This window comes from Filicampus tigris, chromosome 7, assembly GCF_054856515.1.
Source record: "Filicampus tigris isolate MCC_2025a chromosome 7, RoL_Ftig_1.0, whole genome shotgun sequence".
Lineage (NCBI taxonomy): Eukaryota > Metazoa > Chordata > Actinopteri > Syngnathiformes > Syngnathidae > Filicampus > Filicampus tigris.
The window spans coordinates 27,517,501-27,544,922 of record NC_141223.1 but is presented as its reverse complement, the minus strand read 5'-3'; the positions used below and the strand labels follow the sequence as shown (position 1 = coordinate 27,544,922).

Sequence of the window (27,422 nt, the reverse complement as noted above, 5' to 3'; positions counted from 1 at the left end):
CTGCTAAAGGGAGGCTTAAAGTCTATGATGAAAATTATAGTATTTCTAACTTAGGAAATTCAAGACAGTTTTCTAAGATGCATACACCAAAGCAAGTAGGTTATAACATGGATTCACAACCATTAAAAGTAGTTGCTTCTGAAGTTGTGCCACACAATAGCAAAGGAGAGCTTGTAAAGGCTTGTCTGAAGCAATGTCTGCTCATAGATTACCCATACCAGAGCCCACCATCTTTTGTGAAAACTTGATGAAGTTCAATCATTGGAAATCATCCTTTCAAATGATGATTATATTCCCGCCACTGAGAAACTGTTCTTCCTACCGATGTAAGTTGGTGGTGTGGCTAAGGAGGCCTTAGAGGCCTACTTTCTGAAGATTCATACCATGCAGTATGGAACCTGCTAAATGAAAGGTACGGTGATCACATTCATGGTACGGTGAAAACATTCATGGCCAAATATAGCTCCAAGAGAGAGTGCAGATTTAAGAACTTTTGTGGACTTCTTACACAGCTGTAAATCAGCTATGGTTCATAATGAAAATCTAAACATTCTTAATGGTAGTATTGAGAATCAAAAACATACTGCAAAGCTTCCTGACTGGTTCAGCACTAGATGGAATTGACAAGCAACACAATACCATTTGGAAAACAGAAGGTTCCCAGACTGCAGTCATTTTGTGGCCTTTCTGTCAGCAGAAGTCAGAATTGCCTGCAACCCAGTAACATCTTATCAAGCATTACGGCAAAGTAGGCCAGATAAACCCAAGAGCAAGAGCCAAAGCAGTTCAGTTTATAAGAGTCAGACTGCAGGTGCAAGGAGCTTTTCAACTAGCACCAGTGAAAAGCATACAGTGCATTGTGTAAAAAGACAGGACATGTTTGCATAGATGTTATAAATTCCTTGATAAGCCAATTGCTGATAGAGTTAAATTCATTTAAAATAAGAAACTGTGTTTCGGCTTTAGAATGACAGTGCACCTGTTTGTAGCAGCCTCCTCACCAGGTTGTGCCAATTTTGGCCTCAAGCATTTAGCAACAGAAAGTCAGGAAGAGTTTGACCAAACACCAGTTCCTTTTCGTCAAATGCAATTTTTATGTTGATGATGGCCTTGTGAGTGTGTCATCCGACACTGAAGCTATCAAGCTAGTCAGCGAAGCAAGATAGCAGAGAACTTCAATCCCTTCAAACAGTGTGAGCTGCATCAGATGCCAGTGACATCGGCTATGGAGAATGTTCCATCAGAACAATCAACATGAATGGAGACGTACATTACTCACTGGTCATGGGAAAGGCACGTTTTACTCCAACTAAAGTAACGACTATACCCCGTCTTGAGTTAACAGCAGCATTGGTAGCAGCAATAACAAGTGTTTTGCTAAGAAAAAAACTTGAAATCAATGGCTTGCAAGAGCACTTTTGGATAGACTCCAAAGTTGTCCTCAGTCCCATAAATAATGAATGAAGACGCTTTCGTGTGTTTGTTGCTAACAGAATTCAGAAGATCAAGTCTGCAACAAATTCTAACCAATGGCAATTTGTACATTCGGAGAAGAATCCTGTTGATCATGCTTCGAGAGTCTGAAGTGCTTCGCTAAGCAAATCAAAGGACTCAAACATAAACCTACTGAAGCTACAACAGTTGAGGAAAGACAGGAAGTTTCATCATTACACTAGTCCAAGCAGAAGCATTCAGTTGTGAAATTAAGGACATAAGTCAAGGCAAAGAAGTAAAGCACAAAGACAAAACAAACGGCATCAACTAAGTCCATTCTTGGATGAACATGGAGTACTCAGAGTTGGAGGACGTTTATCAAAGTTTGGTCTTCACCCGCATGTAAAGCATCCTGTCATTTTAATCAAGGCAAGTCATGTTTCCTTGCTACTTATTAAGCACTACGACGAGAAGGTTTGTCATCAAGGAAGTGGACTGACTGTAAACGAACTGCGTTTCAATGGCATATGGATTATTGGATGCAGTGGCGCTGTTGGCTCACACATTTATCAATGCATAAGATGCAGGAAATACAGACGAAGGACACAAGATCCAAAGATGGCTGATTTGCCAACAGACAGGCTAGAAATCCCTCCACCCTTCACCTATTGTGGTATGGATGGCATTGTACCATTCTATGTGATGGAAACAAGGAAGGAATTAAAGAAATATGGTCTTCTGTTTCCTTCCATGTGCTCCAGAGCCATACATTTAGAAATGCTTGATGACCTAAGCACAGATGTATTCATCAATGCACTGCATGCATTTATTGCAATACGTAGAAATGTGAGACAATTGAGATGTGATCAAGGCACCACTTTTGTAGGTGCTCAGAGAGAACTTCTTGAGGCAATGAAAGACATTGACCTGAAACAGCTCAAGGAACATGGATGTGAATTTGTGATGAACACTCCCTCCTCCAGTCACATGGGAGGTGTTTGGTAAAGGCAAATAAGAACCATCAGAAGTGTTTTAACAGCAATTCTTGATCAATCAGCAAAGAGACTTGATAGTACCTCTCTTTGTACCTTCTTGTATGCGGTGATGGCCATTGTAAATAGCAGACGGCTCACAACTGAGTACAGTATTTAAATGATCCAACAAGTCTTGAACCTTCGACACCTAACTATATCCTCACAATGAAATCCAGTATCACACCCCCTTGGTCAATACATAAGTAGAGATATTTATCTTCGCAAAAGATGGCGCCAGGTGCAATTTTTGGCAAATGTATTTTGGCAGCGATGGAAGAAGGAATACCTTCTTAACCTTCAGCACAGACAAAAATGGCATAAGAATACGAGAAACACAAAGGTCAATGATGTTGTCATTCTTCAGGAGGACAGTTTGCCACGGAACAAGTGGAGGTTAGCAAGAGTCACACAGGTGCATCCTAGTGCAGATGGAAGAGTTAGGAACGTAAAGTTGCTAATGAGTGATCCCTTTTTAGACAGCAGTGGAAAACGTTCAACAAAGCCTGTTTATCTTAATAGCTCTGTACAGAAAATAGTGTTACTACTTGAAGCAGCGTATAATAGTTCAAATTAATGGGGGAATCACAACTTGTGATTGGTGGGAGTTTAACTGCCATACAGTTATTTCATGTTATTTTTTGTTGAAAACATTTATTCATGTATTTTTGTAATATAAAATAATGAAAGAATATATTTTGTTTAAAATTGTTGTGAATCATTCTCAAGAAATTTGTAAACAGGAAGTGAGTCAGGGTACACATCCGGTCAAATGCGCGCGACTGAAGAGACAGACCATTGCATCAGTCAGAAAGATAGGGACGCAGCCGAAGGTGCACTGATGTTTTTGTGGTGATTTTTTTTTTTTTGGTGTAAAAGCGGTCGGATATTGGACTCACTCGGACATCACTCAGTCAGCGAGTTTGACGGTGAAATTGATGACGTCTGTAAAGACAGAGCCATTAAATTCGTCAGTGACAAAAGAGCTTTGGTGTCGTGAAATAAATCCCGGGAAGGGGTGATAGCTCCTTTCACACTGCTAGCTTTTTGACAGCTCTTCCCTGTCGCAGTTCTGGAGGAAAGGTACTGACATGGAACGGGGTCTTAAAGTGGAAGTCGACCCCAAAATGTTCTTGACGAGAATATGTACTATGCAAGCCCACTAGTTGAAAAACATGGCATTCGGATTAATATATATGTACATATATATATATATATATATATATATATATATATATATATATATATATATAGCGTTTGTGGAATATGAGCTTAGCAGTAAAACCCACCCGTTTGTCCATCTCAGGGAGCTTTGTCCATTTTGCCACTTTTGTGGACTGAAAATGACATTACAGTTGCTCAGATAACGACCAATCATGGCTCAGCTTCAGAAAACAGGTGAGCCGTGATTGGTCATTACCTGAGCCCTGAGAAACGGTGATGTCATTTTCAGTTGACAGAAGTAGCAAAATGGCTGCCCCCTCAAATAGGCAGGGGGATTTTGCTACGCAATATTAATCAGACTGCCATGTTTAGACTAGTAAAGTCGAATAAAATCTATTATTGCAAAGTATTTTTTGGGGTTGGCTTCCACTTTAAAGTTGACTTAAAAAGGTATAGCAGCTCTGTAAATTAAATGTTTTTGCGACTGGCTGGCGACAACTTCAGGGTGTAGTCTGCCTATTGCCCGAAGTCAGCTGGGATAGGTGAGCTGAAAATGTGGGGGGCCGACCATTTAGCCTGAAATTCTTTTTTACATGGAACACCAATAAAACCAAGCACATTTTAGCAAACCAGTCTGTCTTTTGTTTTTGACTTTATTTAAATTTCAAGATCCTTAAACTTGTATTTTGGTCCATTTGAAACATGACATATCAGTGGCAAATAAATGTTCACTGAACTTTTAGATTTAAAACAGGGAAATAAGTTCATATTCACCAGTGAAAATTACATTTCAAACATCAATAACAACTGGCAGTTAAGTGTTCTCTTAACATTTTAATTCTATGACAGGCAAATATGTAAAATATACATATACAGTGATCCCTTACTACTTCGCGGTTCGAGTTTTCCGCCCAGTGGATCGCAGATTTTTATATACATACTGTATTTGTGTACACCTTATCTCTTGTTATAAGAATAATAGAGTTCAAAAAACATATTTATGTACACTTTATATACATCTACATATGTATGTAAACTTATCACAAACGTATCATATGAGAGGGAGTGAGAGAATGAATGTAGAGTACATATTATTTGACATTATTTTATGTATGTTATTCATTTATTTATTTATTATTAGTTATTATTAATATTTTATTTACATGTCTCAAATGATTTAATGTTTTAATGATAACATGCATTTATAGGGTTTTATATACACTTATTGATATTATACATACCAGTGTTTTTCAAACTTTTTTATTTATTTCATTGAATAAATCCCGCGGCACACCACCAGCTGAAATTGTGAAAAAAACAAAAGCTTATTTCAACAATATAAGTGTTATATTGTTTATATAAGCATTTTTTAACATTGAAGAATTATGTTATATTAAAACGTTTTGAATAAGAATTAAATAAAGACAAAGAAAAAAGTATTTTAGAATGTTTCATATTGATACTTACTTAGAGTGAAACATGGGCCTGTTTGGATAAACATGCGTCACTGGTGTGCCGCGGCACAGAGTTTGAAAAACACTGATATATACAATATATTTATGTACACAAAAAAATTGTGTTAAAAATGGGGGGAGACGCTTTTCGTTTTTCACTTTATGCGGTCGGATCTGGTCCCCATTCACCGCGATAATTGAGGGATCACTGTATATCATATTCACCAGTACAGGCCAGGGTTAATTTGAAACATGGCATATTGTTGAAAAGAAACGTTCAGTGAAGTTTTAGATTTAAAAGCAGGGAAATAGGTAACAGTCTCCTTGCAAATGAGGCAGACACAGTTGTTGCGTATTTCAGTGAAAAATAATACAATTTCCACCTTTCCTTAAAGAAAACACCTCTCACTGTCAACTTTCACTTTTTATTCATCGTTGCCAATTTAGAATCTATCTGTAAAGGGTCACACAGGGTTATGGAGTTGGACAGAGTGCTGCTGCCCTCTTGTGTGTAAATGCAAAATTGCATTTAGGCTAGGTCTTAATACTCAATTTGGAATTTTTTTTTAAATCCGATTTTCTTGTGTAATCGTTCATATTATATTATAAATGCGACCTCGGTCTTGTCTCCTGCATGAACACATACGCCAAAGTGACCCGCATGCGCAGAAGAGACTACGTCACTCACGAAGTATTGTTTACGGAAGTAAATGCGGTACAGCGTGTCGGGGCATTTCTACAGTGTATTGATTCTGTAGGAGGTAGAAATAAATACAGTATTTAGGGGAAATTACGAGGCGAGGCTTTCCTACCACATTTCATGGAGACATCACTAACGATGACATCATGTCATAACCGTGCGTAATTGATCTGAACCGTGGTTGAATTACTACTATCACCATAAATGTCAAATTTATGCTTCATGTTTCAAGTGTCAGGAGGGGGAAGCAGTGCACCATTAACACTGTTTATAGTGGAGATGGGGTGCTGCTGACCTCAACTCGGGACGTTGTGGGTCGGTGGGGAGAGTACTTCGAAGACCTCCTCAATTCCACCGACACGCCTTCCACTGAGGAAGCAGAGCCTGGAGACTCTGAGGTGGGCTCTCCTATCTCTGGGGTTGAAGTCACCGAGGTAGTCAAAAAGCTCCTCTGTGGCAAAGCCCCGGGGGTGGATGAGATCCGCCCGGAGTTCATAAAGGCTCTGGATGTTGAGGGGCTGTCATGGTTGACACGTCTCTTCAACATCGCGTGGACAACGGGGACAGTGCCTCTGGATTGGCAGACCGGGGTGGTGGTCCCCCTTTTTAAGAAGGGGGACCGGAGGGTGTGCTCCAATTACATAGGGATCACACTCCTCAGCCTCCCCGGCAAGGTCTATTCAGGGGTGCTGGAGAGGAGGGTCCGTCGGAAGGTCGAATCCCGGATTCAGGAGGAGCAATGTGGTTTTCGTCCTGGCCGTGGAACAGTGGACCAGCTCTACACCCTCGGCAGGGTCCTCGAGGGTGCATGGGAGTTTGCCCAACATGTCTACATGTGTTTTGTGGACTTGGAGAAGGCGTTCGACCGTGTCCCTCGGGGAGTTCTGTGGGGGGTGCTTCGGGAGTACGGGGTACCGAGCCCCCTGATAAGGGCTGTCCGGTCCCTGTACCACCGATGCCAGAGTTTGGTCCGAATTGCCGGCAGTAAGTCGGATTCGTTTCCTGTGGGGGTTGGACTCCGCCAAGGCTGCCCTTTGTCACCGATTCTGTTCATAACCTTTATGGACAGAATTTCTAGGCGCAGCTGAGGTGTCGAGGGGGTCCGGTTTGGTGGCCTCAGTATTGCATCTCTGCTTTTTGCAGATGATGTGGTACTGTTGGCTTCTTCAAGCCGCGATCTCCAAATCTCGCTGGAGCGGTTCGCAGCCGAGTGTGAAACGGTCGGAATGAAGATCAGCACCTCCAAATCTGAGACCATGGTCCTCAGTCGGAAAAGGGTGGCGTGCCCTCTCCGGGTCGGGGATGAGATTCTGCCCCAAGTGGAGGAGTTCAAGTATCTTGGGGTCTTGTTCACGAGTGGGGGTAAGATGGAACGGGAGATCGACAGGCGGATCGGTGCAGCGTCTGCTGTGATGCGGACCCTGTATCGGTCTGTCGTGGTGAAGAAGGAGCTTAGCCGAAAGGCGAAGCTCTCAATTTACTGGTCGATCTACGTTCCTACTCTCACCTATGGTCATGAGCTGTGGGTCATGACCGAAAGAACAAGATCTCGGATACAAGCGGCCGAAATGGGTTTCCTTCGCAGGGTGTCCGGGCTCTCCCTTAGAGATAGGGTGAGAAGTTCAGCCATCCGGGAGGGACTCAGAGTCGAGCCGCTGCTCCTCCGCATCGAGAGGAGCCAGTTGAGGTGGCTCGGGCATCTGATTAAGATGCCTCCTGGACGCCTCCCTGGTGAGGTGTTCCGGGCATGTCCCACCGGCAGGAGACCCCGAGGACGACCCAGAACACGCTGGAGAGACTATGTCTCCCGGCTTGCCTGGGAACGCCTTGGGATCCTTCCGGAAGAGCTGGAGGATGTTGCTGGGGAGAGGGAAGTCTGGGCTTCCCTGCTGAAGCTGCTGCCTCCGCGACCCGACTTCGGATAAGCGGGAGATAATGGATGGATGGATGGTTTCAAGTGGGATTAAATTAAAGTCAAATATAAAGTCAATACTGTTACTCAAAAAAAACTTTGCAGATTTGATCCCCCTGTTGTCAGCACTTTTCCTCCGCCTGCACGGAGAGCATTTTGGGCTCCGGATGACGTCAATGTCAGATATATGCAACAACCTGCCCGTTAAGACCACAGGCGCATTGGATAAAATCGGATACGTATCCGATTTAGGACCACATATGAACCAGGTCGTATTTGAAGAAATCGGAATTGAGCCATTCTGACTGTCATAAAAAAATCTGATACAGGTCGCATATGCCTGCGATGTGAACCTAGCTTTAGAGTGTATTTTATATGATAACGGGGCTACGTGCCGTTGTTAATTCTATGACAGAGCGGGACGGATAAAATTTGACGACGGGTCGCACATGGCCCCTGGGCCGGGCTGCGGACATGCCTGCTGTACAGGATAAGCGGTGTCAAAGATGACACGCACACAAGAGTAGGAATGTGCATGTGAATTTTCATAACACTAGGTGACAGCAGTATGTGACAAACCAAGGCAGGAAACAATATTACAATGCTTGCCTCCTCACTTAAATGACGTCATCTGGCTGATGTGTCAATCAAGTGGTCTCACAATTTTGGAGCATTCCAAGAATTTTTCAGGTGGTTGAATTTTAGTGCTGACATAATTTTTACATACAGACTTATTACTGAATATAAGTGCCACTGTTCATCCCAATAAAGTGTCCCTTTAACTACTCAAATCTATTTTGTATTTATGAAACGTGAAAAAACATCCGCCTCACAGTTCAGAGGTCGTGGGTTTGATCCCTCCGGCCTCCCTGTGTGGAATTTGCATGTTCTCCCTGTGCCTGCGTGGGTTTTCTCCGGGTACTCCGGTTTCCTCCCACATTCCAAAAACATGCATGGTAGGTTAATTGAACACTCTAAATTGCCCCTAGGTGTGATTGTGAGTGTGGAGGTTTGTCTCTGTGTGCCCTGCGATTGGTTGGCAACCAATTCAGGGTGTCCCCCGCCTATCCCAGCTGTCTTCGCCTAATGCCCGAAGACAGCTGGGATAGGCTCCAGCACGCCCGCGACCTTGTGAGGATAAGCAGTATCGATAATGGATGGATGGATGGATGGATGAAACGTGAAACAAATTTGAATGAAGTCTGTCACACTGACAGTTATACTCAACTTTATTTATATAGCGCTTTCACAACAAATGCAGCTGCAACAAAATGCTTTACACAACACATAAAACAAACAATAATAAAACAGAACACATAAAACATTAACAATAATACATTCATACCCATTCCTCCATATGCTTTGTTGTTTGAAGCACTACAGTAGATGAAAAAGGTGACATTCAGTGTCCTTTCATCAGTGGCTCAGCGATGTCATGATTGCATCTGCTACAAGCTAAGTTGGAAAGTAAACAAGCAGCGTAGCATCTGTTGACGAGTAACATACAGAGCTGGGCATTTTACGAAAATTTCCCGGTCCATTTATCACCTTCCGTCTGCAGCAGGGGTATACTTCCGCCGTCCGTCTAAGTTTGAAGACAGCCACAGTAAGGCCTCTACTCACCATGTCGGTAGTCGCCTGCTGCGCTGACCTGTAAAGGCACATTTCTGCCTCATAGAACTGTCTCATTCTGGTTGGAAACAGTGTTTGAAATCAGATCTTGTTCTCCCGCAGGACCCTCTTCGCCTCTGCGTATTCCTAGCGCTTCTTCAGGGTCTCTGCGACGTAGCCATGGTGGACAAAGACTCTCTTCTCTTCCTACAGAAACCCCTTCTGGGCGCCAGACATTCTACAGGACCTCCTCTTTCATTTTACGACTGGTAAACTTCACTATTTTAGATGCTGGGACTCAGAGGGAGGTTTCGGGCCAAGCGCACGATCGGTTTTGAGATCGATGGTAGAGACTCGGTGGTTAAAGTTGAAAATCTTCTGTTTAAATAAATATTCCACAAATGTTATCGATGCGCATTTGCTCTCAGACCCCTCGTCAATGCCATGAATTCTTATATTGACCCGTCTCACCCATCCCTCTTAATCCGTCATCTTGTCGTCCAATTTAGCTTGTAGCTTCTTCCTGCCCCTGCACAATTTCCTCAGGCTCTGAAATACGCATTTCCATGTCATCTATTTAGTCTTAATTTCATCCATGATTTCGTTGAGAGTGTTAGCATTTTCACGCCCGAATGCTCTTAATTCTTGTTTCATGGTAGCTGTCTTTGTCGCTTGTGGGGAAATCATCTCCGTCTGAGTGAGTTGTTTTGATCTGTGGAACCACATTTTTGTTTTGGGCATTTTGTCAACGCCACTTAATTAGAGTCGACTTGTCAAATAGTTAACTCGTTCACTGCCAGACATTTTCAGACCCTCTTTTACCCTAACATTTGAAAAAATGTGAAAAAAATATGAATAAATTCCTGGGATTGAATGGCTGGGCTGTGAAAAGACAAATAAATACGTCAATGGCAGTGAATGAGTTAATGAATAAAGTACGGCGTTGCCGTAACTGAAGGATAAGCTCTGTAAACGTGCTTCCTACTCCATGGTTGCCCAAACCGGAAGTCTGAAAAGATAGTTTGGTAATGATCACAGAGTATGGCAATCAATTGAACATGATGATGTATTTTCACTTTAGAATAGTAAAAGTATTTTTAGATAATTTAGACACATGGAAATATAAATTGTAAATGGTAATAACACTTTACAATAATATTAATCTTTGCAAATGATTAATTCATAATCATTTATCGATCTATCATCTATCGCTCATCGGGGGTCGGGTCACGGAGGCAGCAGCTTCAGCAGGGAAGCCCAGACTTCGCTCTCCCCAGCCACATCTTCCAACTCTTCTGGAGGGATCCCAAGGCGTTCCCAGGTCAGGCAGAAGACAGAAACTCTGTGTGCTGCGAGATATTGTCAGGTGTGCTGTGGGAAATTATCTAATTTGTGTGCCTGTGCGGTCTAGCGCCTGGCAGCGTAATCATGTCTTTCATACATTGTAGTACTCTTCTATACCAGTAGGTAGCAGCAGCAGCAGGTAGCTAATTGTCTTTCTTTAGAGACAAGCAAATTAGTGACGCATGTTTTTCCAAACAGACCCATGTTTCACACTAAGAATCATCCATCCATCCATTATCTGTACCGCTTCTCCTCACAAGGGTCGCGGGGCGTGCTGGAGCCTATCCCAGCTGTCTTTGGGCAGTAGGCGGGGGACACCCTGAACTGGTTGCCAGCCAATCGCAGGGCACACAGAGACAAACATCCGCACTCACAATCACAATTTAGAGTATCCAATCAACTTACCATGCATGTTTTTGGAATGTGGGAGGAAACCGGAGTGCCCGGAGAAAACCCACGCAGGCACGGGGAGAACATGCAAACTCCACACAGGGAGGCCGGAGCCGGGATCGAACCCACGACCTCTGAACTGTGAGGCGGACGTGCTAACCAGTCGCCCACCGTGCCGCCCACACTAAGAATCAATAAACATAAAATACTTTTTTCTTTGTGTTTATTTAATTCCTATTCAAGACGTTATAATTAGTGCTGTCAAGCGATTAAAATTTGTAATCGTAGTTAATCACATTTTTTCATAGTTAACTCTTAGTTAATCGCATATCTTATTTATTGTAAAAAATCCCTTGATTTTTCTGTCCCATTATTTTCTTGAATTTTAATACCCTTAACATGATCAAGAGGATTGATTTTCTTATGCAAATACTTTATTAAAGCGAAGTCAACCCAAACATGTTATTTTTTAAGAATATGCTCCATGCAAGCCCACTAGTTAAAACAAGGCATTCTGATCAATATTGAGTTTGTGGAATAAGAGTTAATCCACCTGTTTTTAGTCATCACTGGGGGCGGCCATTTTGTCACGTCTTTCACCTGAAAATGATATCACAGTTGCTCAGGGCTCACATAACAACCAATCACAGCTCACCTGTTTTCTGAAACTGAGCCATGATTGGTCATTATTTGAGCCCTCAGCGCATCTGTTGTGCTTTCATTTTCAGTCGACAGAAGTAATAAAATGGTCGACCCCTGAGATGGTAAAAAATGGATGAATTTTACAACTTAAATTCCACAAACACAATATTAATCAGAATGCCTTGTTTGAACTAGGGGGACTGCATAGAACATATTATTGAAAAAAAAAAAAAGTTTGGGTTGACTTTCCCTTCAATTGAAAAAACAAACATTGGATTCAACTCACGCGAACAGCCCCTCAGCCCTTTTTAAACACACACACATACACGCACACACGCACGTTTGGGTCTTTCAGCTGTTACTAAAAGCATGCTACTGAACACCAATTGATTGGCTAACCTTATCTTGCTTTAGAGAGAAAATACATGACAAACACAACGCTGCATTTTGAGGGCAAGCAAAGGAAAGTCTATCTAATCAAAGCAGTTTATGAAACCATAGGATGTATCTGTATGGACAGTATTTATGTATATGCTGCAGCTACGTATAATCTAAGCTAAATATTAGCTGGATTTGTGCATTTGTGTGTTGAACTTGTTGTTTCAATGTTGCAATTAGACGTACTTAGCCGATTCTGACTTTGGGTCATGAGCCGCATCGCGACATTCTATGGCTGCCCATGATTGCCGGCCGGGACGAAGTGAGCCGAGGAGCTGAGCGCGAGTGGGGGATGGCTAACGTGCTATTGCTACGCATCTTCGGCGGCAGGAGCCTTAGGCTGCACGCTAGGGCTGCTCGATTAAGCGATTTTGAACCATAACCGAATTTTCTGCATAAAACGATGTTAAAAACGTTCAAATCACGTTCGATTTTGTTATTTTTGGTGTAGCTAAGTGAAGCTCAGTTGTACTTTCTGTATTGTGTTCTGTTTGTACATTGTCTTCGTATTTGTACTTTCTGTTACTCTTCTCTTCGTATTAAGATCTCTGTTTTCCGGTGGTTACTTCCGTTTGTCATGCGATCACGTGAGTAGCGCGTTCAATCCAATTGCTTGAATGCGGAAGCGATTGTCCGTTGGCCGAGGAGAAAGTGATACATGTCGCGGATTGTTTGCTGCAGGAGCCGACTATCTGAGCCGGCTGCCGAGTGAGTGAGGAAGTCAAGTGGAACTTATGCTCAACTGACGGAATTGGCCAGGTCGATGGTGAGCTAGGAGCCCAGGATTGAAACTTGGAAATTGCCTGGAATAGAACTGAACCATTCTGAATCATCCCTGCTCTGGTCGGACTGGTAGGAGGCTGCATTTTAGCCAGCCGATCCCCTTCATTGAACTTAAATTGACTGGCATTTTGAGTTCAAAGAAAGAAAAATTAAGTTTAAATAAAAGACATTCTAAAACATTTTTCATTATTTTTCATTTTACAAAGAAATCGTAATCGTAAAATCGGTCGAGTTTTAGAGAAAATAATCGTCATTTTCTTATTAGGCAAAATCAAACAGCCCTACTGCACGCCATGCGCGCACAATTTTTTTTTTTTTTCAATCGGTCGTACTTTGTTTGTAGCTCTTCTGCGCGGCTAACTAGGAATCGAAACTTGGCACCAACATTCTAAAATCTGCGATGGAACCGATTCCACTCGAATCCGGGGTTTCGGTGCCCAAACCTAAGAGGGATAAAGCCGTCCTGTGTCTGCCAAGCAATTCATCCTCATCGTCAATATTTTGAAGCAGATGTAACGCCTCCTCTACTCTAAAGCTTTTTTTTTTCAAGATACATGTATAGATCATGGTGACCAGCAGCCTTTATCAATGCAGCCGCTGGTTGCTGTGGAAAACTTAATCACGCGATCAGAAAAATTGACGGCGTCAAAAGGGGGTTGGATTAACTTAGAAAATAATGCGCTAAATTGAAAGCCCTAGTTATGATATAACTGTTTAACTTCCTTCAATATTAAAAAATGCTTATATAAACAATACAACACTTACATTGTTAAAATAAGCTCCTTCAGAGCTTGCTGATGAGCTGATCATTTGAATCAGGTGTGTTGCAGCAGGGAGAGATAGAAAAAATGCAGAAAAACGGCCCTCCAGGAGCGGAGTTTGACATCGATGCTCCAGCGCGTCCTGGGTTGTCCTCTGGGTCTCCTGCCGCTGTGACATGGCTGGAACACCTCACCAGAGAGGAATCCAGGAGGCATCCTAATCAGATGCCCGAGCCACCTCATCTGGCTCCCCTCAACGTGGAGGAGCAACGACTCAACTCTGAGTCCCTCCCGAATGACCAAGCTTCTCACCCTATCTCCGAGGAAGAGCCTGGGCAACTTCTTCTTTCTTCACCATGACAGAATGATACAGATTCTGCATCACAGCAGACACTGCATAGATCTGCCTGTCGATCTCACGCTCCATTCTACCCTCGCTCGTGAAAGACCCAAAAATAGTTGAACTCTTCCACTTGGGGCAGGACCTCATCCCCGACCTGGAGAGGGCACTCCACCCTTTTCCGACTGAGGACCATGGTATCAGAGAGGTGCCTCCATGACCCATCACCCTACTGTGGTGGAGGGGTTTGCTTGTCCCAATGCTCCTAGGAGGTAAGATGACTGGGGCTTTATGGCCCTGCCAGGGTCACCCATGGCAAATAGGTCCAAGGTGAGGGTCCAGACAAAGCATGGCTCAAAAGACCCCTTATGATGAGAAAAATGTATGTACTATGTTTTCCCTTGCCCTGTGGCCCCCCTCTGGAGCCAGGCCTGGGGGTTGGACTCGTTGGCAAGCGCCTGGTGGTTGGGCCTACACCAATGAGGCCCAGCCGGGCTCAGCCCGGAAAGGCAACATGAGTCCCCCCTCCTCTGGACTCATCACCTGTAGGAGGGGCCAAAGAGGTCGGGTGCCTTTTGAGCTGGGCTGCGGCAAAAGGCAGGGACCTTGGCGGTCCGATCCCCGGCTAGAGAAACTAGCTCTTGGGACATAATCATTCAGTAGTAGCAAATTATTAATTCAATATGAGTAAATATTTCTTCATCATGCCTTCCTCTTTTGCTAATGCATTCGAATGATTAGTAATGGATATTTCTTAATCATGAGTTATTCATTAGGTCATATTTGTAAAAAGTAAATTATCATTCATAATTCTCCAATAGTTTTAATTATTATTTCAGCACAAGTTACAAATTTACAAATTAACAATTTGTCAATTATTTTTTCCTAATCTTTCAATATTTACAAATTATTAATTCAACATGAGTTCATAATTGCTCATCATGAGTTCATCTTTAACTAATGCATTACAAATGATTAACAACTGTTAATTGTTATTTTAAAGTGTTACCCTGTGTGCTTGTATGCCTTCCTTAATGAAGTCTGAAGAGTGACAACAACAACACAATACCCCTAGTCCACACGAGATGCATAACCAACAAACACACAAAGTTCTGATACTAACATGTGAAGACATGTATAAACATAACTATATTCTGTATCTAGACAACACACTCTCTGTCTCTTTCTCTCACCATCCCTCCCTCCCTCTTGCACGTACACACAGGCACACACACACACACCCTTCATAATTCCCTCAAGGCAAAACAGGCAGAGTGGCAGAATGGAGTCTTGGATAAATGATACAATGATATCCAGGCTTGACTTGTCTGTAGAGTTGAAAGGATGAAGGGGAGGAGGGGTAAGTGGTAGTGGCTCAGGATTCAAGTGAACACAAGAGTTATTCATTGTCTCACACTGTCACTACACATTACAGTCAAACTCTTCTTGCTTTGCAGAGAAAGACAAAACGCGAGACCAAATGAGAGCGTTGGGGGGGGCATAAAGGTGAAGGGTTGTGCTGAAGAAAAGATATTATGGCCACACTCTGCCTTCACACCAGTTGTACCTCTGATAGACCTTGCACACCCTTTTCTGTTCATTTATGCTGTCCCAGGCTTCATTTCCTTGGTCTTCTTTCTTTGGGTTTCTTTTATCAGTCCGTCACAACAGTGTTGAGGGGCTTTCACTAAGTGCACTCCTTTTCTCCCCCTCTCACTTTCTTCACTCTCTTTGGTTAAAGCAAAGGGACAACATGGCCCTCTGGGTATAAAATGAAGAACTAATAGTTTGGAAATTGTCCCGTGTGTTCATTTGTGTGTGAGTGCGTTTGTGTGTTTGTAACTGGGACAGCAAAATCGGGGACAGCAAGTGAAAATAAGGGCCCTATTTTTTGGTGCGCAACTAGTGCAAAGTGGGTGGAATTTTTTTTCTTTTGGTATTTTCGTAGACTTCGCACTAGCGATGGGCATGACAGCTCTTTTAAGTGAACTGAACCTTAGAATCAGTTCATCTAAAATAATCGTTCAAAAGAGTCGTTCACCGACTCATTCGTGAATGGGAAAGGCTCGTTCACTCACTGACTCGTTTGTGAACGGGAAAGGCAGGACTTTCACTTACTGACTCTTCCATGAATGGGAAAGGCAGCACGTTCACTTACTGACTCCTTCGTGAAACTCCTGTTCCCTCACTGAATCTTTTGTGAACGGCAATAATGGTAGAAGGCCGACCCACGGCCTTCTTTTATGTATACTGTAGTCTCTACAAACTGGCGGTCATTAGTGCAATTGTGCAGTCCTGCACCTGAGCTCGTATCGTGCAATACCCAATATTCCCCACTACTGTAATACCGTGCAATACTCAACATTCCCCACTACTGTTAGTCTAGTTTTATTTTTATCCAATGCTGTTCCTTACATTTCACTACAGCACTGCAGCACTGTCACTTAGAGTATTTTTTCCTCTGTACTATGTACAGGCCGAAATGAGTGTTCCTCATATTTTTTATGTAGATGTAGGTTGGTGTGTATACACATGTGTATATACACATGTTACTGCGTATATCTACATAGGTTTGATTCTAAATGTTTGCCGTCAATGTTATACATTAATGGCCACATTATGCCGCCGCCCCTGTGTGACCTATATCTTTGCTACTGTAACAACGAAAATTTCCCCACTGTGGGATCAATAAAGGCATTCTTATCTTATCTTATCTTATCTTCAAACTTCCACAATTCAGTGCCAGTAGCACTTAAAAAGATTCTGACAGTTGAGGAGAAAAATTAAAAGTGTTATCTTCAAAAAGAGACCAAAACTATGCCGATACTCCAAATGGTTCAAGTACAGCATCAAATTTACTTCGGTGCACCTTTCATTCAGGTAAAAGTGGCAGGTGGAATTGCAAAGGGTTAAAGGAGCAGGAAAAAATTCGTTTTCCAGCTTTCGATTAGTCAATGTGTATGAAAAATAAAAGTGAGAATATCAATGACATCTAACGCCCTGAAAAAAAGCTGAGGCCGATTAAGTATCAAAAAAATGACATACGCTGCCATATTGGACATTTTGGATCGCTTTACGCAATCCCTGTGACGTATGACATGCTGTACACTAGACTGTCAATTTCTGACTTGTTTACTGTTTGTGTTGATTTTAATTTAGTTTCAGTTTTAGTCCAGTTTCAATTGCACTTGTTGGTTTTCTGTACATTTAGTCAACCTCATCCCATTTTTATTTAGGCATGTTTTAGTTGACTATAAGTCAAAAACAGGTAACACAACAATCCTGTTCAATCATTTCAACAAGTAGCACCCAAGTGATGATGTGGTAAGCATCAATCAAATAAAATCAAACAAATGCCACTGTTATTTTTAAAAAAATGTCTGAGTGTTAAACAACTCAACACTGGCATTTCTTAACACAAAAATAGAAACTATTATAGTAGGGAAGTTAGGCTACTTATTCACTGATTCAGGTAAATGAGCTGACCTCACACAAATGTGTTGGCCAAACACCAGTTGAGAGAATGGTCCCTAATAATGCACAGGACAAGTAATTGTCCTCCCTTGCTCCACTCCAGGGTTTCCTAATTCATTTCACTTCTATCTTCATACACCATTGGTACAGTATTGTGGGCTATAGGTGTTTGGGTATCGTTGTGTGCAGGTGCTTTTCCAAAAGAAAGACATAAAATAGGCCAATAAACGAGTGTACAGAACATACGTTGAGACACTTTCACCCAAAAGGCCACATTAAACAAAGCATGGTTAAGCTAGCAACATTTAAGTATCAACATTCAAGTATCAGGGACGGGCATTGGAAATTAGCAGTAGCTATAAATGCTGTGATGCTGTGCATTGGAGATTGTTTTTTTCATTCAACTATGTTGTGGCATCCATCCTTATTCAAATAAACATGAAATGAAAATGAAATTCAAGCAGTACTTTGGGTTAGTTCCAAACTAATAACATCAACTTCAAATTGTATAATTCAGATTCAGTTTTTAAGTGCAATGATTCAAATTCAAGGATACAAATTCAATTCATGTAATTCCAATTCATTTTTTCAGTGCAATTATTCAAGTTTTACTTTTAAAATACAAATATAAATTACTCAAATTCAGTTTTGGGTGTCACATATTACAATTACAACAACTGCATTGAGCGTAAATGGTACAACAAACAGTTTTCAAGGAATGTAATGAAGTGGAAATAATTAAAATATCTACAATTACATTAAAGGTCCACTTGGACGGGCTAAATATTGGCACTTATGTAATAGGTCTGTATGTAAAGATTACGTCAGCACTAAAATTCACCCTCCTAAAAGAATCTGTAGTGATCTAAGGGCCTTTTGGGGAGATTTCTGACAAATTGGCACACCCCATTTTGGAGCATGGATTGTTATTTATTTCAATCTCAGCCTGTCCACGTCACAGCAGGGAGGCAAGCATTGTAATATTGCTTGGTTTGTTACCTGAAATGGTGACTAATGGCCACCAAAATTCAAATGCACATTACTACTCTTGTCCACTTCAAACTGTGAAAATGTAAAACCGTTCTGCACAATATTTTAGATTTATTTGCATCAAACATGACCTCATATGAGCAAAAAACACGATCATCTCCACAAAATCAAAAATACTGTGCCAATCGCTTCTCCACTTACAGAGGCTGAAACAGACAAGAGCAGGAATGCGTGCACGAACCCCAGTGGCGATTGGTTGTAGTTTTCTGATATTTAGCTATGCTAATGTTTTGTTAAGTCTCAGTAGGCAGCTGAACGTGTATGTTTTCCTCCTGCAGCTACAGTGGTGTTAAAAGTAACAGCACTGCTCAAGGCAGCAATTAGCTTTCCGCCGCTAAACAGACGAGGTTGGCAGAACAAAATCAGCTTCTTACCCCCGATGCATGGGACTTTGTGCCGTGGACACCTGTCGCTGCTTATGCAGTCGAGTATGTCCGCATTCCAATTCATGAAGAATTGTATGCTTTTGTATGAGGAATTGTATACTTATATCTGAGTTTGACCAGTCAGATGCAAATTCAAATCGTCATCCAATAGTTGAACATTATCCAGGGTAATTACCAGCTCTGGTAATTACCCTGGATAATGCAGAGCTGGGCATTTTACTACAAATTGAATGTCCGTTATTCGTCATCCGTCTGCAGCGTGGGTACCCTTCCATCGTCTGTCATTAGCCTTTTTTTCCGGCAGTAAAAAAAATAGTATACATTATAGGCCGGTGCGCCTCTAACTTTAAACAGGCGTCCGTCGGCGATTGTGACTATGATCCCCTTTAACATAATGGACTCTATTTTCGTGACTGGCACTTTCGATACTTTGAATGCACCTTGCAACCAAAGCAAAATGTCTCTTTCAGCAGTATGTTCGTGATTGCAAAAATGTATATGTGTAATTCTGAGCTGTACTAACCTGTAGCAGACCCTTCTATGTCTCGAGAAGGAAACTCAGACATAGCATCTGCCAATCTCTCTCTGAGGCTTTCATCACTAGCATCTGTAAAGCTGATATTGTGCCGGGGCACACCAAAGCTCTCGGGCCAGCTCCCACATACCTCTAGAAGGGTCACACCACGTCCATCAAAAGTATCTGCAAATAAACATTGTACTATTACTACAAAAGAAACTCACACATTTATAAGTTTTAATGGAAGGTATAAAAGTCGCTGCATCTACCAAGTATGTGTTTTCATCATACAACAGATTTTGATAATTGTTTCTGCACTGTAATCAAGAGTTTGGCCATCACAAGTACTTTTGGTCAAACAACTATTTCTGGTATACATCTGTAGATAGATTTAGAGTTGGCGGAGAAGTCTAGGTTACAGAGATGTCTTAAATATGTTTTTCCAATTTGATGAGGCCTTGTCAGTCTGAGTGACATTGTTTTCTTTTTCTGTCTGTCTGCCGCTTCCTGTTTCTTTTCGCTTCCCTTTTTTCATTCCCTTTCATTTTTTTTAATTGTCGCAAAATGCCACAAACAAAACATTATGTTTTAGCAATCATTTAAAGTGCTTTGTTACAGACCCTAGCTGTTATGAAATGCGCTATATAAATAAAATGGTATTGTATTGTATTATTTTGACTGTTTTCAAACTTTGATGTGTTACTACTCTGCGTATATAGATAATAGGTGCTCCTGGCCTCTTGACTTTTCCTAATTCTGTGTATATTTCATTCCCATGGTGCAATTTATGGTACTAAACAACATAAAAAATAGTTACGAGCCATTACTCCTTAACTACCAGTCAATTTGACGGCTGTACTTAATCTTACGCACCATGATTGATAAATACAAATCAATAAATACAAAATCTTATAGAGTTAGAGGAGGCGTTACATCTGCTTCAAAATACTGACAAGACTGAGGATGAAGAGGAGGAGGAGGAGCCGTGTCTCGTGTGGTAAAATAGGCTGTTAGATGTGATAGTCACAATGTGGGTACTACACCAGACAGTCGAAATGAATAAAATAATGAGCTTATGTGGTGCTTTTTGACATAATTCCCCCATGGACAAAAAAGAGTTCCGGGTTGCGCTCGGGACGGAGTTGTTTTGTGTGCTGTACTTATTTACTTCCTCTTCTTCCAAGTGAAGTGCGGCAAAGCCGTTTGCGACATGCATCTCCTTTCATTTGGCTTCAAACCAGCTGTATTTTAGAACAGCACAGGACAATACGTGCTCACCAACTGTTTCTCATTCATTTATATAGCATAATTTACACTAAAAGATAAACACAACAGAATTATAATAAACAAAATACCTTTATTAGACACTCGAGCAGCGAGTAATACTACATTTAGTCGATGACGTCATTGTCAGAGCGCAACAGAGCACAATCCGTCAAAATTATGACACTCGTAGTTTTAATAGTTTCAAAATCCTGGTATTCCTAGAGTTAAGTGATTTTTTTCTATACAGTACAGTAAAATTACATTTCAAAATATATAAGTAAAACATCTCCTGAATAGTCACTTCAGGTCAAGTGGGTCTACATTTCTATGAAAGCAAAAACAAACAAACAAGCATACAAAAAGTCCCGCATACCAAAAAGAATATTCAATTCTGCGTTCAAAAAGTCCTTACATTATTCATCATATAATGGAGGACTTGAAACAAAAGGGAAATCCTGTATAAAAATCAGCTATCAACTAAACATGCACGCATGCACACTCAGACACATTTCAGAATGTACCACAGTACCAACATTATTTTAAGGCTTATTATTTTGTGACGGCGAATGTGTGAGTACGCAATCAATCAGTGATCAGGAAGGAACAAGGACATCTCACCTACTTCTTGTTCATGCATTACCACCTGCCTGTAGTTTTACTGACATGCTGAAGGTGTCATTAGCCCTGACACATACACACTCATTCTCAGTGTGTATGTATGTGATACAGGGAGATCTCAACTCAACTCTTAACTCAATTTTATTTGTATAGCACCTTATCATACAACATGTGCAACCCAAAGTGATTTACAGTTTAAAAAAACATATTGCAGTTTAAAATCAATCAATAAAACCTCACAAAAACAACCCCCCTTGCCCCCCAAATCCAAAAAGCTTGGCTAAAAACAAAGCTGAAACACATGACTGAGCAGAGGGGACCATAAAAGCTTGCGACTACGTGCCTTGGAAATTTAGAAGAAACAATCTTGGAAGTCAGGTTGCTCAAGTTACATAGATATATATACACTGAAAGAAAACATTGAATATACTTAGTTTTATTTTGTTAATTGGTTGCAGATCTGGACACATTTTTTTTTTCAAATTGATCTGATACGGATGGTTTTATTTTGTGCAACTACTTGGCGAATTAACATTTAGTTAATTCAACAAACCATTTTTTTCATACATGTACATATTGTACATTTAGTACATACAATAATTTCAAAATATTTGTCAAAGTGGCCATTTTTGATAAATCAGCAAATAAATGCAATTCAGGAAAAGAGTTGAGTAATTTTGAGTGCAACCACCTATGCACACACACTCAAGCACACCCCCGGACACATAAACAACCACACACACGCAGGCACACACCCATTTCTGTCAATAGTTTGTCAGTATTATGAGATGAAGGAATTCAAAACACATGCACTGATTTGTTGTGGCTCCCCTCCATCATGTTCAAATCCAGGGGGATTAAAAGATACTATCCACCCAGCTGTTAGTCCCCACGTACTGGCCCTACTTATCCTCACAGCCAGTGCTACTTTCCTTAAAGATTTAATCCCACTGCACCAATGTGTGTGTGACTGAGTAAATGTGCTTGCATCAGAATCACCTGATTATGCACTAAAAATTTGAATACAGGTGTTAAATTGTTTCAAATTACAGCAAAACAATTTGCACAAGACTTGGTACAGGACGCATTTACAGTTTTATGGCCCACAATTAAGAGTGATACAGGTACAGTCTTCTACTACATAATGTAGAGTCCATGTACTGTATATGCATTGGTTAGGCCACTAATTTAGCAGTGTCCAAATGACAGTGTCCTGTTGTGCTTTAAATGGCATTAACAAAACACTGGGTATAATGAGCAAATGCCCGCTGGGCCCGTGGTGAAGGGGTCGATGTGGTGGTATTGTTTTTTTTCCTCCTTTTTTTTACCAGGAGACCAGCCCACAACTTAGAAGAAGAGGCCCATTAATCCATTTACAATATATAAAATAACCTAGTAGCCTATGAAACCTGTTCAAGAGGGTAGCAGCCCATTGGTCCAACTTCAGTATAGACAGTACAATGAGCCAATCAGGATCAAGTATGGTCCAAGTCACTCCCGCTGCTAGTTTCACAGTCGTGTAGAGACAAAAGCATGTGTCAAACGTGCGTTTTAATATGAGAACCAAAATCAAGAAAAACTGTAAATAAATAAAAGTATCTTATTTGAGATGCTACAAAATGAAATGTGCAAAAATCACAGATACATTGCCTGGAGGGGCTGCTGTAGCCTTCTCTACTGTGACAGCAATGCTCTTGTAAGTGCAGGTTGGGCAGCTGAACTGTTGAAGCGGCAACGGGCAGGTAGAGAAGTAGCCGCAGATGGTGCAAGCTTTTGAAACCGCAGGATAGAGTGAGAGAGAGAGAAAGTGTAACTGCAGGTCAGGTTGTAACATGGGTAAGGCAGGGACTTCGAGATGATGGAACTAACGTTAGCTGCTTTCCATCTTTGGCAATGGTGATCGATTAATATACGAAATAATAGTGGTGCATACTTGCACTCTTCCCAAAATTCTGGAGTCATAGCTCCTCTGCTAATAATACAGCAGATGTTCACGGATAAGAATTTGTGGATGGGCAGCATTATAATATCATTATATTATGCTACATCATAATATTTTTCATTAAAGGTGTATTGAAATGCTGCAGATTTGTTTGATAGTTTGGGTTAGTAGCAATCTTCTATGATATAAACATGTTTAAAAAAGCACTCATAAATGAATTACATGATTATTAAAAGCTTTGCAATTTAAACCTGCATAAAGTGTAAAAACAACTACAAAATTACTGTGGATCCTCGAGTTACAGATAATCCTTTTTACATACAATTTGAGTTTCATCAATCCAGACATTATCTACCGCATTTGCGGGGTCGGGTCATGGAGGCAGCAGCTTCAGCAGGGAAGCCTAGACTTTCTTTCACAAGCCACATCTTCCAACTCTTCTGGAGGGATTGTAAGACGTTCCCAGGCCAGTTGGGAGACATAGTCTCTCAGCGTGTCCTGGTTCGTCCTTGGGGCCTCCTGCCGGTGAGACATGCATGGAACACCTCACCAGGGAGGCGTCCAGGAGTCATCCAAATCAGATGCCGCAGCTGATGAGGTCATCTGGCTCCTCTCAGCGGCTCAACTCTGAGTTCCTCCCGGATGACCAAGCGTCTCACCCTATCTCTCAGGGAAAGCATGGACAGTCTGAGGAGGAGTCCAGGCCGCTTCCATCTGGGATCTTGTTCTTTCGATCCCGACCCACAGCTCGTGGCCATAGGTCAGGGTAGGAACGTAGATCGGACTGGTAAATCGAGAGTAAATCGTACTTCACCATGACAGACATACAGGGTCTGCATCACAGCAAATGCTGTTCTAATCTGCCTGTCGTTCTCCTGCTCCATCCTACCCTCACTCGTGAACAAGACCCCAAGATACTTGCACTCCTCCACTTGGGGCAGTATCTCATCCCCGACCTGGATAGGGCACTCCACCCTTTTCCGACTGAGGACCATGGTCTCAGATTTGGAGGTGCTGATTTTCATCCCGTCCGCTGATAGTGTAGTGGTACACACGCCTGAGTTGTGTGCGGGCAGCGTGGGATCGATTCCCGCTCAGTGACAGTGTCTATGTGTGCCCTGCGACTGGCTGGCGACCAGTTCGGGGTGTAGTCTGCCTTCGCCCATTGACGGCTGGGATAGGCTCCAGCAACTCCCCGCGACCCTATATAGGATAAGCGGTTTGGAAGATGACATGATTTTCATCCCATCCCCTTCACACTCAGCTGCAAACCACTCTATGCGTTGGAGATCATGGCTAGATGAAGCCAACAGTACCACACCATCTGCAGAAAGCAAAGATGCAATACTCTGGCCACCAAACCGGTCCTCCTCAAACGCCTCGGCTGCGCCTAGAAATTCTGTCCATAAATGTTATGAACAGAATCGGAGACAAAGGGCAGCCTTGCCAGAGTCCAAATCTTTTAGTGCCAGCAGTGTGGACCAAACTCTGACATCTGTGGTACAGGGACCGAACATCCCATATTACATATTACCGCATACTCCTGAAGCATCCCCAATAGAACTACCCAAGGGCCATGGTTGAACGCCTTCTCCAAGTCCACAAAACACATAGATTGGTTGGGCGAACTCCCACGCACCCTCGAGGACCCTGCCGAGGGTGTAGAGCTGTTCTCAGCAAACCCTCACTATATGTTCTGCCGGGCCGGGCCGGCATATTCCCCCACCATCGGAGCCAACACACCACCAGGTGGTGATTATTTGACAGCTCCGCCCACCTCTTCACCCGAGTGTCCAAAACAAGTGGCCACAAATCCAATGATACGACTACAAAGTCAATCATCGAACTGCGGCCACAGTGTACTAGTTCCAAGCGCATATATGGACACCCTTATGTTTAAACATGTGTGAACATGGACACCGCCTTGCACCTCCCGATTGTGCGTCCATGTGTGAAGCCACCGCCTAATAGTGAGGTGCTATTAAAACATTTTAAAGATGATAATGATTATAATTTGTTCAATTAATTGATTTCTATAATGATTCAGAGAGATTCTCCCACGCTGGTGTCATATTTATGACTGAAAAACCATGAGGTCCAGCACGCACGTCCACGGAGCACTCAATCTATGTTCCTGCACTTCAATCAAATACACTAAAATCGCGTTAGACCACTTGCGCTGCAATATTGACCAACTTTAGCCAGTCTAAAATTTAGTCCACTTTTTGTCACCAAATTGCAAGATGCACCGGTAGGCGCGGAAGTAATGCCCAGTGAGACGTAGCACGTCTACCAAATTCACAAACACGTGGAACTAGACAATTGCATCTAGGGGGACGCGGCTTCATGCACTGACATGCCCAGACAGGTGTAGCACGGGCCCTAACCTGCTAGACTAGACTTGTGCTGGCACGAAAATGAAGTTACGCCTGTTTTTACGCCAGGTGCACTGGCGCCAGTCACCCAAAATAGGACCTACACTGGCAGGGAAGGAGCTCGAGCTTGTGTGCAAGGCAGAGAAGTTCTGACTTGATATAGTCAGACTTGCTTCCACACAGCCTGGGCTCTGGTACCAGGGCTCTCGAGAGAGGTTGGACTCTCTTACACTCTGGAATTGCCCACGGTGAGCGGCGCCAAGCAGGCATACTTAGTGCCCCCCAGCTCAGTGCCTCTACATTGGGGTTCACCCTGGTGGGTGAGAGGGTAGCCTCCCTCCGCTTTCAGGTGAGGGGATGGGTCCTGACTGTTGTTTTTGCCTATTCACCAAAACACAGCCTAGAGTAGCCTACCTTTTTGGAGTCCTTGAAGGGTATGCTGGAGAGCAATCCCTGTGGGACTGCTTCGTTCTGCTGGGTGACTTCGCTGCTTACTTGGGCAATGACAGTGACACCTGGAAGGTGTTGATTGGGAGGAACGGCTACCCTGATCACAACCCGAGAGGTGTTCTGATATTAGACTTTTGTGCTTGTCACGGATTGTCCACAACAAACACTATGTTAAATAGGGGTGTCCATATTTGCACTTGTCACCAAGATACACTTGGCTGCAATTCAATGGTTGATTTTGTAGTCGTGTCATCAGATTTGTGGTCACATGTTTTGAACACTCGGTTGAAGAGAGGGGCGGAGCTGTCAACTGACCACCACCTGATGGTGGGGGAAGATATCGGTCTGACCTGGCAGACCCAAACGTATTGTGAGGGTTGGCTAGGAGTGGCAGAATCCTGTCAGTAAGAGTTTTAACTCCCACCTCCGGCAGTGCCCATGTCCCGGGGGAGACGGGAAATATGGAGTCCGAGTGGACAACGTTCCGCGCCTCGTTTTTTGAGGCGGACGATTGGAGTTGTGGCCATATGGTGGTCGATGCCTGTCGTGACGGCAATCCCAGAAGTCGTTGGTGGACACCGGTGATAAGGGATACTGTCAAGATGAAGCAGTCCTAGCGGGACTGCGGAGGCAGGTGACTTGTACCGGCTGGCCAAGCGGAATACAGCTTTGGCGATTTCCGAGGCAAAAACTCGGGCGTGAGAGGAGCTCAGCGAGGCCATGGAAACTGACTTACGGACAGCTTTGAGGAAATGCTTGTTCACTATCCAGCGTTTCAAGAGGAGGAAGCAGTGCACCATTAACACTGTGTATAGTGGAGATGGGGCGCTGCTGACCTCGACTCGGGATGTAGTGAATCGGTGGGGAGAATAGTTCGAAGACCTACTCAATTCCACCGACATCCCTTCCTTCGTGGAAGTAGAGTCTGCTGCTGACCTCGACTCGGGATGTAGTGAATCGGTGGGGAGAATAGTTCGAAGACCTCCTCAATTCCACCGACATCCTTTCCTTCAAGGAAGTAGAGTCTGGGGATTGGAGATGAGGTGGGCTCTCCTATCTCTGGCATTGAAGTCACCGAGTTGGTTGAAATGCTCCTCGGTGGCAAAGCCCCAGGGGTGGATGAGATCCACCCTGAGTTCCTAAAGGCTCTGGATGTTGTGGGGCTGTCCTGGTTGACACGCCTCTGCAACATTGCATGCACATTAGGGACAGTGCCTCTGGATTGGCAGACCGGGATGGTGGTCCATCTTTTTAAGAAGGAGGACTAGCAGGTGTGTTCCAACTGTAGGGGGATCATGCTCCTCTGCCTCCCAAAGGTCCAAATGTTTGGAATTCCAGTT

At 42.8% G+C, this 27,422-nt stretch overlaps 1 protein-coding gene across 4 annotated transcripts in view; it reads right to left on the bottom strand.

Annotated features, from left to right (window-relative positions):
• bcas3 (BCAS3 microtubule associated cell migration factor) overlaps window positions 1-27,422 on the bottom strand; it is a 482,251-nt gene that overhangs the window by 17,213 nt on the left and 437,616 nt on the right. For 3 of the 4 annotated variants that reach the window (XM_086034860.1, XM_086034854.1, XM_086034856.1), the window contains one exon: window positions 19,438-19,614. The exons of the other annotated variant lie outside the window; for it this stretch is intronic. In XM_086034860.1, coding sequence (XP_085890986.1) covers window positions 19,438-19,614 — 177 coding nt within the window. The remainder of the gene's footprint in view (window positions 1-19,437; window positions 19,615-27,422) is intronic. 4 annotated transcript variants of the gene reach the window in all.